The 15805-nt window shown below is 45.7% G+C and overlaps 1 protein-coding gene across 1 annotated transcript in view; it reads left to right on the top strand.

Moving 5' to 3' along the window:
- Nucleotides 1-14496, top strand: part of LRRC41 (leucine rich repeat containing 41) — a 34005-nt gene extending 19509 nt beyond the window's left edge. The window contains exons 7-10 of the mRNA XM_068239584.1: nt 904-1002; nt 1112-1234; nt 2566-2641; nt 9785-14496. Of these exons, the coding sequence (XP_068095685.1) occupies nt 904-1002; nt 1112-1234; nt 2566-2641; nt 9785-10004 (518 nt within the window). The 3' untranslated portion in view covers nt 10005-14496. The remainder of the gene's footprint in view (nt 1-903; nt 1003-1111; nt 1235-2565; nt 2642-9784) is intronic.
- Nucleotides 14497-15805: the final 1309 nt, after the last annotated feature.

Below are 15805 nucleotides of genomic sequence, written 5' to 3'. Positions count from 1 at the left end.
ATGCTGAGTAGTGTGTAAACTGCAAATATTAGCGAATGATACAATGTTATAAAAAACATATGACTGAAAATAAAAATATGAGAATATTTTCTTTGCTACTAAGCTTCTAGCAATTATCCGTACTACACAACCAATTCATTATATCATTTTTTTTTTTTCCGCTTCAGTGTCTCTAACATTTTAATAAGCAATCGCCCTTAGTTTTGCAGGGCAGGTCATTGCATAGGGGAGGTATATTTCATGGAGCTTTCTTTTTGCAGCAGTAAATTTAGCGCATTGCTTCTGGACTTCCGTGGTGAAGTCTGGGTAGAAGGAGATTGTGGTGTTGTCAAAAGTAATAAGCCTGGCCACACCCCTACAGGTACACTTTTTAAATTTCTTATGCTGGGCATACACGGCTCGCTTTTGCGCCGGTATCGAGCCAGCGGCTCTATGCCGGCGCGTCACCGCTTGTCCGCGTGGATCGATCCCCGCTTGTCTTCGTGGGCACTTCCTTCTCAGCGCTTATCAGCGCTTCGTTTTTGCCTATTGTCCGCCCGCAGGGATCGAGCCAGGAATCGATCCCCCGCGTAATCGGACATGTCAGAAATTATCAATCGAGCCATCAGCGGCTCGATTGATAAGAAGAATCTGTGCCGTGTATGCCCCGCATTAGCTCAACATGTAGCAGACGGGGTTGCACTGATGACTTCTGATCCGATGGCAACATGTAAGCTGGTGAGAATCTGGGCTTGTGCTGGATGGAGTTTTCCAGAGCTGCTTTCTCACCTGTATTTGAATTTGTACTGCTATAAAATCAGAATGATGTGTCAGTGCGATACCATGTAGGGAGTGGAGCTTTTGTATTAGGTGGAGTTTTACTGTCCTGTGATTATCTCTGACTTCTATATTGTGCATTTGCAGAATATAACCCAGCATTACGCAGACTCAGCTTCGATGGCTTGAACATGACAGACGTTCAGGTGGGAATTCTGCACTTAATGAATCATTCCAGACTAGAAGGTAGGTTTGTTCTTAGTCTGTGATGCACATTTGCCGTTTGTGTAGCTCTTGGTTTAAGTAGTGTCCACTAACAAACCATAGTAGCCTGACCGCAATATTCTCTTCACAGAAATCAAATTCTCCTACTGTCGTCTGTTTGAGAAAACATCCAAGCAGTTTTTTGCTCAGTTTGTTGCTGCTCTGAAGAAAAATCCAACTCTGAAGATCCTGAAGCTGAGCGGAAATCGGCTAAGTAAGCTGAGGGGCACTGGTGGGATTATAGTGAACTGGTATGGAGTGGATCTGTGCTGAGTGTACATTTGAGATCAGTGTGGAGTAGGTTTGTGGGCAGCCTGGTTACATGTAGAGAAGATCTGTGCCCAGTGAGAATCAGTCTAAAGGCCTGATATTGTGATGAAACCTCTCCCACAGTGATGTCAGTGCCACGGCCAAGAAAGCAGTTTCTCCCTCTACATATATAAATGTGTGTGGCTTATAACAGATCTTTGGTAATTAGGGATTGGGGTGGAGCAGATCTTTGGTAGTTAGGGATTGGAGTGGAGCAGATCTTTGGTAGTTAGGGATTGGGGCAGAGCAGGTCTGTGGTAATTAGGGGTCGGGGCAGAGCTGGTCTGTGGTAATTAGGGATAGAGGCAGATCAGGTCTGTGGTAATTAGGGATTGGGGCAGAGCAGGTCTGTGGTAGTTAGGGGTCGGGGTAGAGCAGGTCTGTGGTAACTAGGGGTCGGGGTAGAGCAGATCTGTGGTAATTAGGGGTCGGGGTAGAGCAGATCTGTGGTAATTGGGGGTCGGGGTAGAGCAGGTCTTTGCTAATTAGGGGTCGGGGTAGAGCAGGTCTCTGGTAATTAGGGGTCAGTGTAGAGCAGGTCTGTGGTAATTAGGGGTCGGGGTAGAGCAGGTCTGTGGTAATTGCAGATTGTAGAAAACTGGGCCAATCAAATCCCAGTTTGAAGCTGCATACAGTTTACTTGTTGTTTTAACGCAATCCAGAATCTTTAGCCCCTGTGTTGTGATTGCGGTAGAGCAGATCTGTGGTAATTTGGGATTGAGGTAGAACAGGTCTGTGGTAGTTAGGGATTTGGGCAGACCAAGTCTGTGGTAATTAGGGATTGGGGCAGAGCAGGTCTGTGGTAATTAGGGATTGGGCAGAGCAGGTCTGTGGTAAGTAGGGGTCGGGGCAGAGCAGGTCTGTGGTAAGTAGGGGTCGGGGCAGAGCAGGTCTGTGGTAAGTAGGGGTCGGGGCAGAGCAGGTCTGTGGTAAGTAGGGGTCGGGGCAGAGCAGGTCTGTGGTAAGTAGGGGTCGGGGCAGAGCAGGTCTTTGGTAATTAGGGATTGGGGCAGAGCAGGTCTGTGGTAATTAGGGATTGGGGCAGAGCAGGTCTGTGGTAATGATTGTGCATCTCTGTGACTCTCTAGTGATGACTGATGCATCTCTGTGATAGTGATGATTGGTGCACAGTAGATTTGTTAATATGCATGAATGAATGAGTGTTGTGTGACTTGTTATAATTAAGTAGATTTGTGATCAGATCGGTGAGGCTTATATGCCATTTTTCTCCTCCAGGGAACAAAGGCTTTATTGCACTGGCTGATCTGTATGCTGCAGATTCTTCCTCTTCTGTTCACTACTTGGATGTCAGGTGTGTGATAAACTTCTGTTTACCTATACAGTCTAGAGATGGTTAATACAAGTACCAAAAGCACAAAACTTTAACGAACTTATTATTGCTCCATCACCATATTTGTAAAACAGACAATCGTTTTGCAGTCCCTTTTGTCAAGGAACAGTTACAATCATATCACCAGTGGCTACTTGCTCCTGCACCCGCCACCTTTGCTGGATGATTGGTGTGCAATCTTTGGGATTACAACAGATGGTTAAAGTGTAACCGAGCCGAAGTTCAGGTACAAAATTAGATACTTACCTAAAGAGAAGAAAGCCTCAGGATTCTATTGAGGCTTCCCTTCTGTATTCTAATATCCCCCGTCACTGAACGCGGCCCCCAGAAGATTAGTGACAATGCGTTGTCGCTAATCACAACAGGGCTGCGTTGCTCTTCTCACTGCATCGTGGCTGCAGAGTAAGCCAGAGTAGCGGGCTCTGTGTTACTGATCCTGCGCGGCCAAGCTCGCTTGTGTACTGCGTGGCCATGCTGCAAGATGGGAAGAAGTGCTGCCCCAAACTGCAGGGGAGCAGCGTTACACAGCAGGGAAGCCACAATAGGATCCTGAGGCTTCCCTCTCTTAAGGAGAGTATCTGATTTTGATACTGAGCTTCAGCTCAAGATCGCTTTAAGTTGTTGCAAATGTATGCAGCTTGAAAATGGACCAATCAAATTGACTCTGCATGCTTGTCAGACTATTCCGCCTCCCACCTCCTGGTCACCAAGCTCCTTCCAGCTGTAGTTTAATGCAGCTGAATTGTTGCATTTGTAATCCTACTGGTGTCAGCTTTTTGACATACCACCTCATGTCATGCCTGTGCTAAGCTCCTGGTGGATCTGATCTGCAGATGAATGTCTGTTAAACAAGGTGTGTATGAGGATCTGCAGATATCATAGACTATGAATGCATTTTGCAGGAACAGATCTTTTGCAGATACTGATCTGTTGCATGTGTACAGCATATTTGTGCGCAGCATCTTGCAAAGATTTTTATCTGATGGGGAGTTCAGCTCCATAGAATAGACTGTGTAGGTATGGCTCTCATACTACATGGAATGCGGTAAAATTGGTCTGTGATCTTTCATTTTCCATAGACTTTTATCTCAAGTGTGTATGTAGCATTAGTCACGAACAACAGACATTCACAGTCTGCTTAAAGGGGTTCTGTTTACCTTTTTAAAAACAAAAACTGCCACTTACCTGGGGCTACTGTCAGCCCCCTGGAGCTGGAATGTCCCGATGCACCGTTCCCCGCCACCGGCACCAGTGTATTTATTTGTCTAACTACATGAATAGAAGTGCGGCTGCGCGGGCGTGGCCGCACGCGTGTTCGCTCCCACGCGCGTCATCGGGAGCTTACTGTGCAGGCACAGTATGAAGTTTTCCTGTACTGCGCCTGCGCAGTAAGTTCCCGCTGACGTGTGTGGTAGCGAGCATGGGCACGGCCACCGCCGCGCAGCTGCACTCCTATTTGTCTAGTTAGGCGAATAATTACACCGGTGCCAGCGGCGGGGAACGGCGCATCGGAAGACGGTGCGGGACATTCCGGCTGCAGGGGGCTGATAGAAGCCCCAGGTAAATGGCAGTTTTTGTTTCTAAAAAGGTAAACAAAACCGCTTTAAACTAATACCACACAAATAATGTTTCCATGTTTTTATTTAACACACCATGTAAACAGGGTCGGACTGGGACACCAAGGGCCCACCAAGGAAGTTTCAGCCTGGGGCCCGCCCCCCTCTCCTATTCCCCCCCCCCCCCCCCATTTTGGGCTCACATACACATGTACTCTAGAAAAAATACAAAACACAAAATTAGTAGCGGTGTTATTCACAGAGATTAGGTCTGACCAGATACATTTTAGATAAAATATTCAAGTAGTTACATGCCTCATGATAATTCATAAAGTAGTCAAATGGCAGCAGATACCCCCACAAAATGCAATCAGGTTGCCGACAGATGCCCCCACAAAATGCAATCAGGTTGGCGGCAGATACCCCCACAAAATGCAATCAGGTTGGCTGCAGATACCCCCACAAAATGCAATCAGGTTGGCTGCAGATACCCCCACAAAATGCAATCAGGTTGGCTGCAGATACCCCCACAAAATGCAATCAGGTTGGCTGCAGATACCCCCACAAAATGCAATCAGGTTGGCGGCAGATACCCCCACACAATGCAATCAGGTTGGTGGCAGATACTCCCACAAAATGCAATCAGGTTGGCTGCAGATACCCCCACACAATGCAATCAGGTTGGCGGCAGATACCCCCACAAAATGCAAGTGACCCCCCAGCTTGGAAGGGTGGTCAGTGGGCACAGATCAGCGGGGAAGCCTCCCCCCCTCCCTCACCTAGGGCCCCCCCTTCCACGCACCCCCCTCCTCCAGAAGTGCAGCCAACAGCGAGCGGAGAATAGCTTACCGAGCTTCAGATGATGCTAGCTCCGCTCCGCATGCCGCTGCTGCTGCCCTGCTGGTCTCCGTCTCCTGTAGTGACGCTGTCCAATCACGCTCTCGCAGGAAGTACTGCGAGAGCGTGATTGGACAGCGTCACTGTAGGAGACAGAGACCAGCAGAGCAGCAGCGGCATGCGGAGTGGAGCTAGCATCATCTGAAGCTCTGCAGCTATTATCCGCTCGCTGCTGGCTGCACTTCTGGAGGAGGGGGGGCCCCTAGGTGAGGGAGGGGGGGGGGCTTACCCCCCCCCGCCGCTCTGTGCCCAATTCCCCCCCCTTCCAAGCTGTGCCCCCCTCCCTCTTAGCTCTGGGGCCCCCAGGAGGCGGGGCAGTCGGGGCCCACCGATGGGACCATCGGTGGCTGTCCGAGCCTGCATGTAAACATTCACTGTGCAGGTGGAAAAAGTATGTGAACCCTCTTGGATTTACTGGTTGAACCTCCTTTGGCAGCAATAACTTCAACCAGGCGTTTCCTGTAGTTGCAGATCAGACGTGCACAATGGTCAGGAGTAATTCTTAACCATTCCTCTTTACAGAACTGTTTCAGTTCTGCAATATTCTTGGGATGTCTGATGTAAATCGGTTACCTGAGGTTCTGCCACAGCATCTCAATCAGTTTGAGGTCAGGACTCTGAGCCACTCCAGAAGGTGTATTTTCTTCTGTTTAAGCCATTCTGTTGTTTATTTACTTCTATGCTTTAGGTTGTTTTCCTGTTGCAACACCCATCTTCTGCTGACCTTCAGCTGGTGGACAGATGGCCTTAAGTTCTAACCACAAAATATCTTGATAAACTTTGGAATTCATTTTTCCTTTGATTGCAATCCATCCAGGCCCTGACGCAGCAAAGCAGCCCCAAACCATGATGCCCCCACTACCATACTTCACAGTTGGGATGATGTTTTGATGTTGGTGTAATGTGCCTCTTTTTCTTCACACATAGTGTAGTGTTTCTTCCAAACAACTCAACTTTGGTTTCACCTGTCCACAGAATATTTAGCCAGTACTGCTGTGGAACATCCAAGTGCTCTTTTGCAAACTTTAAACATACAGCAATGTTTTTTTTGTTTGTTTGTTTTGGACAGCAGTGGCTTCCTCTGTGGTATTCTCCCATGAAATCCATTCTCGTTTAGTGTTTTATGTATTGTAGATTTACTAACAGGTATTTTAGCATATGCCAGAGACTTTTGTAAGTCTTTAGCTGACACTCTAGGATTCTTCTTCACCACATTGAGCATTCTGTGCTGTGCTCTTGCAGTCATCTTTACAGGACGGACACTCCTAGGAAGAGTAGCAGCACTGCTGAACTTTCTCCATTCATAGACAATTTGTGTTATCGTGGATTGCTGAACAGCAAGGCTTTTGGAGATACTTTTATAACCCTTTCCTGCTTTATGCAAGTCAACAATTCTTAATCGTAGGTCTTCTGAGAGCTCTTTTGTGCGAGGCATCATTCACATCAGGCAATGCAATGTCTATTGTTGAGACACTCACACACAGACACACACACACACACGGGGCTTCCTCCTGACGCATTCAGCCTCATTGGTCCCTCATCCCAAGTGTGTATATAGATAGATTATTATCTATCTATTAATATATACCGTATTTTTCGGAATATAAGACGCACTTTTTCTCCCCCAAAAGTGGGGAGAAAAAGTCAGTGCGTCTTATATTCCAAATGTTAACAATTTAGCACTGGCATATTGGCCTCAGCCAGGCAGTATATGCGGCCATTTGTCCCCCTCTTATACGCAGCCCTGGAGTTATAAGAGCCACCGGTCAGATGCGGGTCAGTGCAGAGCGGCAGGTATGGCAGCATACTGTGGCCGCGATCGGTATGGATGTCGGGGAGGCGGCCGGAGATCAGCCTGCTTGGCTCTAAGTAAGAGGCATGCTATTCATGCAGAGCGCAGCGGAAGGCGTTATTACCGATCCGGGATCCAGCCGACGAGTCCTCCATCTGCTTCTCTATCTTCAATACCGGCTCGCGCTGATCCCCGTCCTGTTACTTCCTGGTCTGACGCTCTCTCACTGCGTGACCCTGACGCACGTGAGCCGCCGAGGTCACGCAGTGAGAGAGCGTCAGACCAGGAAGTAACAGGACGGGGGTCAGCGCGAGCCGGTATTGAAGATAGAGAAGCAGATGGAGGACTCGTCGGCTGGATCCCGGATCGGTAATAACGCCTTCCGCTGCGCTCTGCATGAATAGCATGCCTCTTACTTAGTGCCAAGCAGGCTGATCTCCGGCCGCCTCCTCGACATCCATACCGATCGCGGCCACAGTATGCTGCCATACCTGCCGCTCTGCACTGACCCGCATCTGACTGGTGGCTCTTATAACTCCAGGGCTGCGTATAAGAGGGGGACAAATGGCCGCACATACTGCCTGGCTGAGGCCCACTGGCTGCCTAAAGGGGTCTCTTTGGCTACCAACAGGGGGTCAAAAAAAACGGAAAAGCATAATGAATGTGGTTAATGGAGCTGCTGGGGGTGGCAGGGGGTTAGTGTAGCTTGTAAGGTAGCAGGCATTAGTGTAGCTTAGATAGAGATCTTGGGAAGGGGGCAATGTCCACAAGACGCTCCTGGAACTTGGACGCACCTAGGTAAACTGTATTTTTTATTTTCCCCGATTTTTATCCTCTAAACCTAGGTGCGTCTTATATTCCGGAGCGTCTTATATTCCGAAAAATACGGTATATATATATCTAAGATTTACTTTAAAGCTAGTGTAACCCCAGATTAAAAAAAAAAAAAAAAAAAAAGCAGATACTCACCTAAGGAGAGGGAAGGCTCGGTCCTAATGAGCCTTCCCTTTTCTCTCCGGGTGCCCTCCGTGCTGCGCTGTCTCCCCCGTTCGCATCCGCAACTGCTAAGTCTTCGGGAGCTGAGTCCTCCCGAAGACAGGCAGCGCACACGCGAGTGCGTCATAGAGGGAGCGCGCGTGCGCAGTGTAGAGCGGCCCGTCTTCGAGAGCACTCGGGCTCCCAAAGCATTTCCGAAGCCTCCCTTTGGCCGGGAGACAGTGGTATTTGACCGATATGGTCGAATACCGCTACGGGGGAGCCAGGACAACAGCGGCCACCGGGAGAGGAGAGGGAATGCTCTATGGGACCAGTGTTGCCAACTCATCCCTTTAATTACTGACACATCTAAGTTATGCAGGTTCTGGGGCCATTCTGCACATAATCAGTGCCTGAACTGCATCTACCTAGCCACAAAACCTGTATAATTCATATGTGTCAGTAATTAAAGGGATGAGTTGGCAACACTGTATGGGACCCAGAGCCTCCCTCTCCTTAGGTGAGTAGCTGACTTTTAAAAACTGGTTCCCATTCGCTTTAAAACCAAGTATGGACGACACAAGGGATTAATTAGGTGCGGTTAATATTTGCCTGTGGGAGGAGATGTTTGTTTTATTGTGACACTGTCACTTTAACTTACAAAAAAGAAAAAACTTTAATGAATGATTGGCAACAATAATTAGCGATTGAATGGGTGCACAAGCACGTGCATGAACAAGCGACGGGGGTATTTAGTGCAGGGCCTGACTCACATCCTGGAATCTACACAGGGACAGATTGGGAAGGGAGCGTTGCATCCTAGAATCTTACACATGTGTAGTTACAATTTTTATGAACTGACAGTCTTTCACAGCGTCTTTTTAGTGTCCTAGAGCTAAAATATATGAAGCGCTAATGCCCCTCTTTTATCTATTCCCTGCACTCATAAGCTGTTCTCTCCTAGGCAAGAGTTTCATGGCTGTAATTTCTTATCGGTGAGGTCCACTGAAAGTGGAATATAACATTAACCTGAGGTGAGAGGGAATATGAAGGCTGACCTGTTTGTTTTCCTTTTAAATAATGCACATTGCCTGGCTTTCCTGCTAATTCTCTCCCTCTAATACGCTCAGCCATAGACCCTGAACAAGCATGCAGATCAGTTGTCTCACAAATCTGACACGATTAGCCGCATGCTTGTTTCAGGTATGTGATTTTGACCCTATTGACCAGAAAGATCAGCAGCACTGCCAGGCAACTAGTATTGTTTAAAGGATACCCGAAGTGACATGATGAGATAGACATGTGTATGTACATTGCCTAGCACACAAATAACTATGCTGTGTTCCATTTTTTCTTTCTCTGCCTGAGAGTTAAATATCAGGTATGTAAGTAGCTGACTCAGTCCCGACTCAGACAGGAAATAACTACAGTGTGACCCTCACTGATAAGAAATTCCAACTATAAAACACTTTCCTTGCAGAAAATGGCTTCTGAGAGCAAGAAAGAGATAAAAAGAAGAATTTCTTATCAGTGAGGGTTACACTGTAATCACTTCCTGTCTGAGTCAGGTCTGAGTCAGCCACTTACATACCTGATATTTAACTCTCAGGCAGAGAAAGAGAAAAAGGAACACAGCATAGTTATTTGTGTACTAGGCACTGTACATACATATGTCTATCTCATCATGTCACATGTCACTTCGGGTATCCTTTAAAAGGAAATAAATATGGCAGCTTCCATAGGTCCCTCACCTTGGGTTCCTCTTAAATTACAAGAAAAGGTTTTGTGCAGCTGTGATACAGGACTATAGCAATTTTTAGGTGACAATAGAATGCTCCATTTAATAGTTATAAGCATGGACTTTTTGTCTTTCCCCTTCTGCAGTTCCAATTGCATTACGTCGCCTGGCCTGCTGCAGTTTGCCAAGAAGCTGGAAGGACACCGGAACGTGAAGCTGCGGCAGCTCTGTGTCACAATGAACCCACTGGATCTGGATAATTCTACCACCCACAATGCCCTGAAATCCCTGGAAACGGTTTGCCATGTAGTGAAAGATAACTGGGACCCTGCACATGCTTTAGCTGACCATGTCGGTGACATGTGACATGCATATCATACAGATGATGGAATGTGCTGTGCATGCCCTATATTCCAGACTACAGTTCCCCTTTCTGCTGCTGAGGACCCCAAATGTCCGATTCCTTATGCATGTCTCCTTGTGGGAATGTGAATGCTGCTGGGGCTGATGTGAGTTGCACACACTGTATGCTGTTCTCAGTTGTGTATCATTGGGGGCCAATGTAACTGTGTATACCGTGTGCCATTCTCTTGTGTGCATTGGCAGGGCTGGTGTGTCCATGCACGTTGTGCTGTCCTTCTCAGAGCGCTGATAGAACTGGTGTATGTGCATACATTGTGTGTTGTCCCTTGCTGTGCACTGCTGGTGTGAGTGGTATACTGAGTGCCACCTTCTGCAGTGCCCAGCTAGTGTGATTGTGTACTGTGGTTGGTTGAGCAACAGAGCCAGTATAACGTGTAGGGATGTGGTAGATCTCACTCATTTCGCAAGTCATAGCCTGTTCAAGAATTAACACAGGAAGACTCCTCCTTGGTCAAAACTCTGGCACTCTCCTATGTGAAAAACATCTGTTCATTAGCATTATTGTTGGATAGATGGTCACATGGACTATTCCAGCCTGTGTTTTATGTAAAGGTGCGAATTCTGGATGCGGCTTTAGCTTGTGGAGACACAGGTCACTCTGTATCCTTAGTGTAATTTGCCTTCTTAAAACTGGTGTTAGCGCTAATTCAGATTTAAGTGAGCAACTGTGGTTACCCATAATACATCACTGCTGAATATGCAAATCATACTTTTATGCCCCTGAAGCCAGGCCTACATCCAGAACAGCTGGAACCGCTTTATTTCTCGTCTCTAAGCTTATAAAATTTACAGAGCCACATCCACCCCACATGCAGTCAGCCTGTTTCATACTGTCCTCCTCAGTGCATGGCTGGGATTGATATGGGATAGGGCTTGGACCAGTACAGAAGAATACCCAAGTATGCTCGAGGTGATCCAGAACCACTAGGAAGGTATAGGGTACTGAAAAGCCCTCCTACTAAAAAGCAATGTGTAATTTGCCTTCTTAAAACAGAAGGTATTTGTGATAATTCAACATAGGAGGGTGTTTTGGTCTCTTTCAGTCCCCTATACTTACCTAGTGGTTTTGTGTCGCACTGAGCTGCTTGGGTATTCTTTCTGTCTCTATCCTTAGTAAAATCTAATCCGTTCTTATTGCAGCTGCATGTGAGATCAGAGCTGGTTAGGCCTGGTGCCCACTAGAGCGCTTCCAGCTGCGCATTGGGATTGTAGACGATCGCCGCCCAAACAGAATCCACACCTGTGTTTGCGATTTGGCCAAATTGTGTATGCAGTACAGTTTTTTGTGTTTTGTTTTTTTTAAGTGATTTTTGCTCCAATACATAAAATAGGAGTGCTGCAAAATCGCTTATGAAAAGTGATTTTGCAGCAATTTTGTTGGCGATTTCCCTGTTTGAACAAAGGTTAAAGTCTCCCAAGGTACGGCTTCTGTTGCTTAGCTCCGCCCCCAGCACAGGTCATCGGTGCTTTCCTAATTGGAGATATAGAAACACCTGTGATGTTTTGTGCGAGGAGGCGGGGCTAAGTACTGGAAGGCAGCAAGTATTGACATCCAGAGACCTGGCAGGTACTTTATTTTTTTTTAAATGATTATTTACAGCAAAATAAAAGCACCATGGATCGCTGTTTCAAGCACTTGTGCGACTGCAAGCGCAGGAGCAATCACCAGTGGGCCCCAGTTGCTAATGAGAATGCTTTACATAGTAACAAGCTACAGCAGTACCCTGAACTCAGTTTTACACAGTGCTCTTGCTTGGTTAATATCTGTATTCAGTAGTCATACAGACTTTTCATTTCAAACAGAAAGAAGTCAAAGCTTTGTCTTCCGGTGTCAGTTTTAGAGTGAGCTAAAACTTGTGAAATGGGTGGAATCTAGCCCAACTCTACTGATATGCACCATGTGTTGTCCTCAGCATGCGGTTTCAAATATTCCCACTAAAGCCAAAAATGTCCTATGTGTACTCGGGTACAGTTCCCAGAGTGACCACTGTGTGTCATAACTGCCTTGAAATCTGTTGTGGATTAAGATTTTTCACATTATCTGATCAGCTTGGAGGAAAGAGCGATTCTACCTGTATAGTTGGTATGTTATAGATGAGAATGAGAAGGTTGTTAGCTGACTGTGACCTGGTTCTCACCATCTAGGTAACACATGGATGAACTGACGCTTAGCGCAATGATGTGCTCTAGAGTGTGGTGGTTGTGGCCAATATCCGGATGCATTCGAAAAGTCTGTCCATCAGTGATTTGATGGGCTCTTTGTCAAAATGACAATATGGGCTGACCTCTCTTTTCTGAGATATTTTCATAGACGAGACCAGGGGATTGTAGGGCTGCATAAACTTGGTATTGTCCTCACTGGAAGAAAGTGAAAGGAGAAGCTTTATGGTGTAATACCTTCTTTCATACAACACAACTTACACTTATAAATGTACGTGCAGAAAATTAACAGAATCAGATATGTATCTTAATCACAGAAAGCTACTCGGAACTCGATCCATGGTTAACGGCAGTGGGTGCTATCCCCTGTAGAAGGGTCAAGTTGTCCGTTAGCTTTCTCCGATTGCCGAAAGGACCACGCATTTCAACGCACAAGTCTTCGTCAGGGCTGATGACTAGCTACTGTCAAAATGCGTACTCCTTACTGCTTCTTTGGCGTCAACTTGCTGTATTACACCATAGAGCGCTCCTTTCACTTTCTTTCAGTATGATTGCAAGAAATACTGCAACTGAGAGCTGCTTTTGAGAAAGCCCTCAAGACATACAGAGACTCCTAAGCCATACTTCTAAAGTGGTGGTAGACATTGGTTTTACCTTGTCTATCACAGTAGAAGTTGAGTTTCTTCTTAAACCACTTTGGCTGGGATAGTGCACAGCAAAGCGTCCATATCCACAGCTAGATGTATCGTCTCAGATTCTACTGTGTTGTAGCTGTCCACATAATTGAGACACTAATAAACCCACCTATGCAAGTCTGAGGTTACCTGCAAACCATGCACTGTTAGGATTTGAGGACATTAATCAGCAGTGCCCCTACCCTGCCATGAAGAAGAGGTTTCCAGCATGTCACGTATGTGAAAGATGGCAGGATTCTGTATTGTATAGAAGATGGGTATTTGTCCCCACCACATTTTAGTTCTGCATGAATAGATTGCATCATAGGCGAGTCTGAAATGATCCCACATGATCAGTTCACAGAAAGTCTGGAATAATTACAGAACAGTATTTACTATTAAAATGCTTCATCAGAAATTATGCTACACAATGGCCACTCAGGCAGGCTTTCGCCAATAAATTACCTCTTTTTTTTTCTTGTACAGTTAACTTAAGTATTAAGATCAAAGCTGATTCGCCACATTCCCGCGGCAGAATGAGGTATTTATCCCCCCTGAAATCCCCAGGGCAAAATTCTGCGATCGCTTCCTGGAAGAGGCAGAGTTTTTCTCAGTAGCTCTGCCTCTGCTCCAGTGAATCTCCACCTCTCCCCGCCCCTCTGTATTCTTTCACTGGGTGGAAAGAGGTGGAGATTGAGTGGAGATGGAGGCAGAGCTACGGCGCAAAGCTCTGCCTCCACTGGGCAGCAAAATTTACAACCTGAAAAGTCATGGAAAAAATTTTTTTGGGGGGGGGAGGGGGTGTAGGAGGGTGTTGGTCTTTGAGGATGTGGGGAATCAGCTTTGATCTTAATGCTTAAAGAGAACCAGAGATGAAGTACCCTCCTGTATTTTACCATTTATATCAATGGGAACGTCTCAGTAAACCCCTACTCTGCTCTTTGTTTTAACTTTCACTGCTCAGTCTTGTTATCAGCTCTGATAAAATATCTGACTGAGCATTGTCTAGCTTTGCCCCGGAATGATTATAGCTGAGTCAGTCTTCTGTGATGTCTTTTCAAGCCCAAGCCTGCCCCCTCCTGGCTCTGTCTTCCTGCTACGAGGATACATAGCAGGAAATCAGAGCCACAAGAGGGCAGGCTTGAAAAGACATTACAGATGGCTGACTTGGCTATAATTCTGGGGCAAAGCTAGACTGAATGCTCAGTCAGAGATTTTATCAGAGCTGATAACAAAGACTGAGCAATGAAAGATGAAACAAAGAGCAGAGTAGGTGTTTACACACATGCACTCTTTTTTTCTGATTCTCTTAAAGTTAAGTACAAGAAAAAGAGGTAATTTAATTGGCTTTAGACTCCCAGTTTGGTATTGTACCAGAGACACTTCTCGTCTCTGGTACACTTTAAGCGTGCACACCTGGAACAGACGAACACCCCTGGCACTGATTTTACTGCTGTGAGTGATAGGTTAGTAGTAGTCAACACAACCAATTTCTTGATTGACACAATCTCTGGCTATGTCAGGTGAACAAGTAAGAGCCCCCCCCCCCCCCCAATTTCTTGATTGACACAATCTCTGGCTATGTCAGGTGAACAAGTAAGAGCCCCCCCCCCCCCCCCCCGAAACCCCTCTGGCTCAACTAGACTGACTAGACTGCCTGAGGAGGGATGCTGCTCTTCTGTGATTTACTCCTAAAACAAACCCAGAATGAAACCTACAGGAGGTGCTGCAGCTTCTCACTTTGCTTAATCTGACTCCTGGCTGGGGTATTGCTGTGTAGGGATGGTCAATGCAATGCAAATAATTTTGAGTGTATGCAGCATTCATGCAAATTTAAGCAGCTTGAAAACAAACTAATCAAATCCTGCTGGTGAAATTCAGTTGGTCTGTTTTCAAACTACATAAATTTGCATACAAAACTTCATCAACTCCAAATAATGTGCATCTCATTGACCATCCCTTCTGTTGTGTGCCATAAAAACCTGGGTACCTCTTTCCGGGGCAGATGCAGAGGAACATGGTCTCTACAGCTGATATGGTGACTTACAGCTTAACACATTAAAGTACACTGACACACTAAGCTCACATCCTATGCACAAAACGTACATCGCCATTAACTGGTGAGAACTGTAAAGCGATGTAATGGCACAAGAGACATTAAGATTTCCTGTTAGTTCAATGCAAAGCTTGCTGTAATTACACAGCAGTAGTCTGTATGTAGGACATGATCAGCAGTTTTCAGTACCTGTATCCTGATCATTTCTGTTTTCACATTCTCAGTTTGTATTTCCCAGGTTTAGTGGTTTAAAGAGACACTGAAGCGAAAAAAATATGATATAATGAATTGGTTGTGTACTATGAATAATTACTAGAAGATTAGCAGCAAAGAAAATATTCTCATTTTTATTTTCAGGTATATAGTGTTTTTTTCTAACATTGCATCATTCTCTAATATGTGCAGATTACACAACACTCAGCATTCAAAATTATTCTTTCAGAGCAGTCTGTGAACTAATGACCTCTCCTCTGCCAGAGGAAAAGTAAATATTTAACTAACAGTTGAGATAATAAAAGTCAGAAGACAGCCCTCTCCACGACTTTGAAAGTCGTAGAGATAATGGCTTTTTTGTATAGAGATAACAACTCTAGTTTCTTGACTCTTCCTGTACTGGAAACAATTAGACTGATTTATCTGATCTTAATGTTTTATTTCTTAGCTGTACTACACATACAAATCATAATATCATAGTTTTTTTTTTCGCTTGAGTGTCTCTTTAAATGGTTAATAACAAAATCCAAGCACTCTCCATGTCCACCTCATCCCTATGCTTTACTAAGGGCCCATTCACAATGACAAACGGAAAACGCTAGCGATTTGTACGCAATTAACACATTAAAAAAAAAACACTG

Source organism: Hyperolius riggenbachi, chromosome 6 (genome assembly GCF_040937935.1).
Source record: "Hyperolius riggenbachi isolate aHypRig1 chromosome 6, aHypRig1.pri, whole genome shotgun sequence".
NCBI lineage: Eukaryota > Metazoa > Chordata > Amphibia > Anura > Hyperoliidae > Hyperolius > Hyperolius riggenbachi.
Note: the sequence above shows the minus strand (reverse complement) of the source record. Positions and strands in the feature narration are given on the sequence as shown.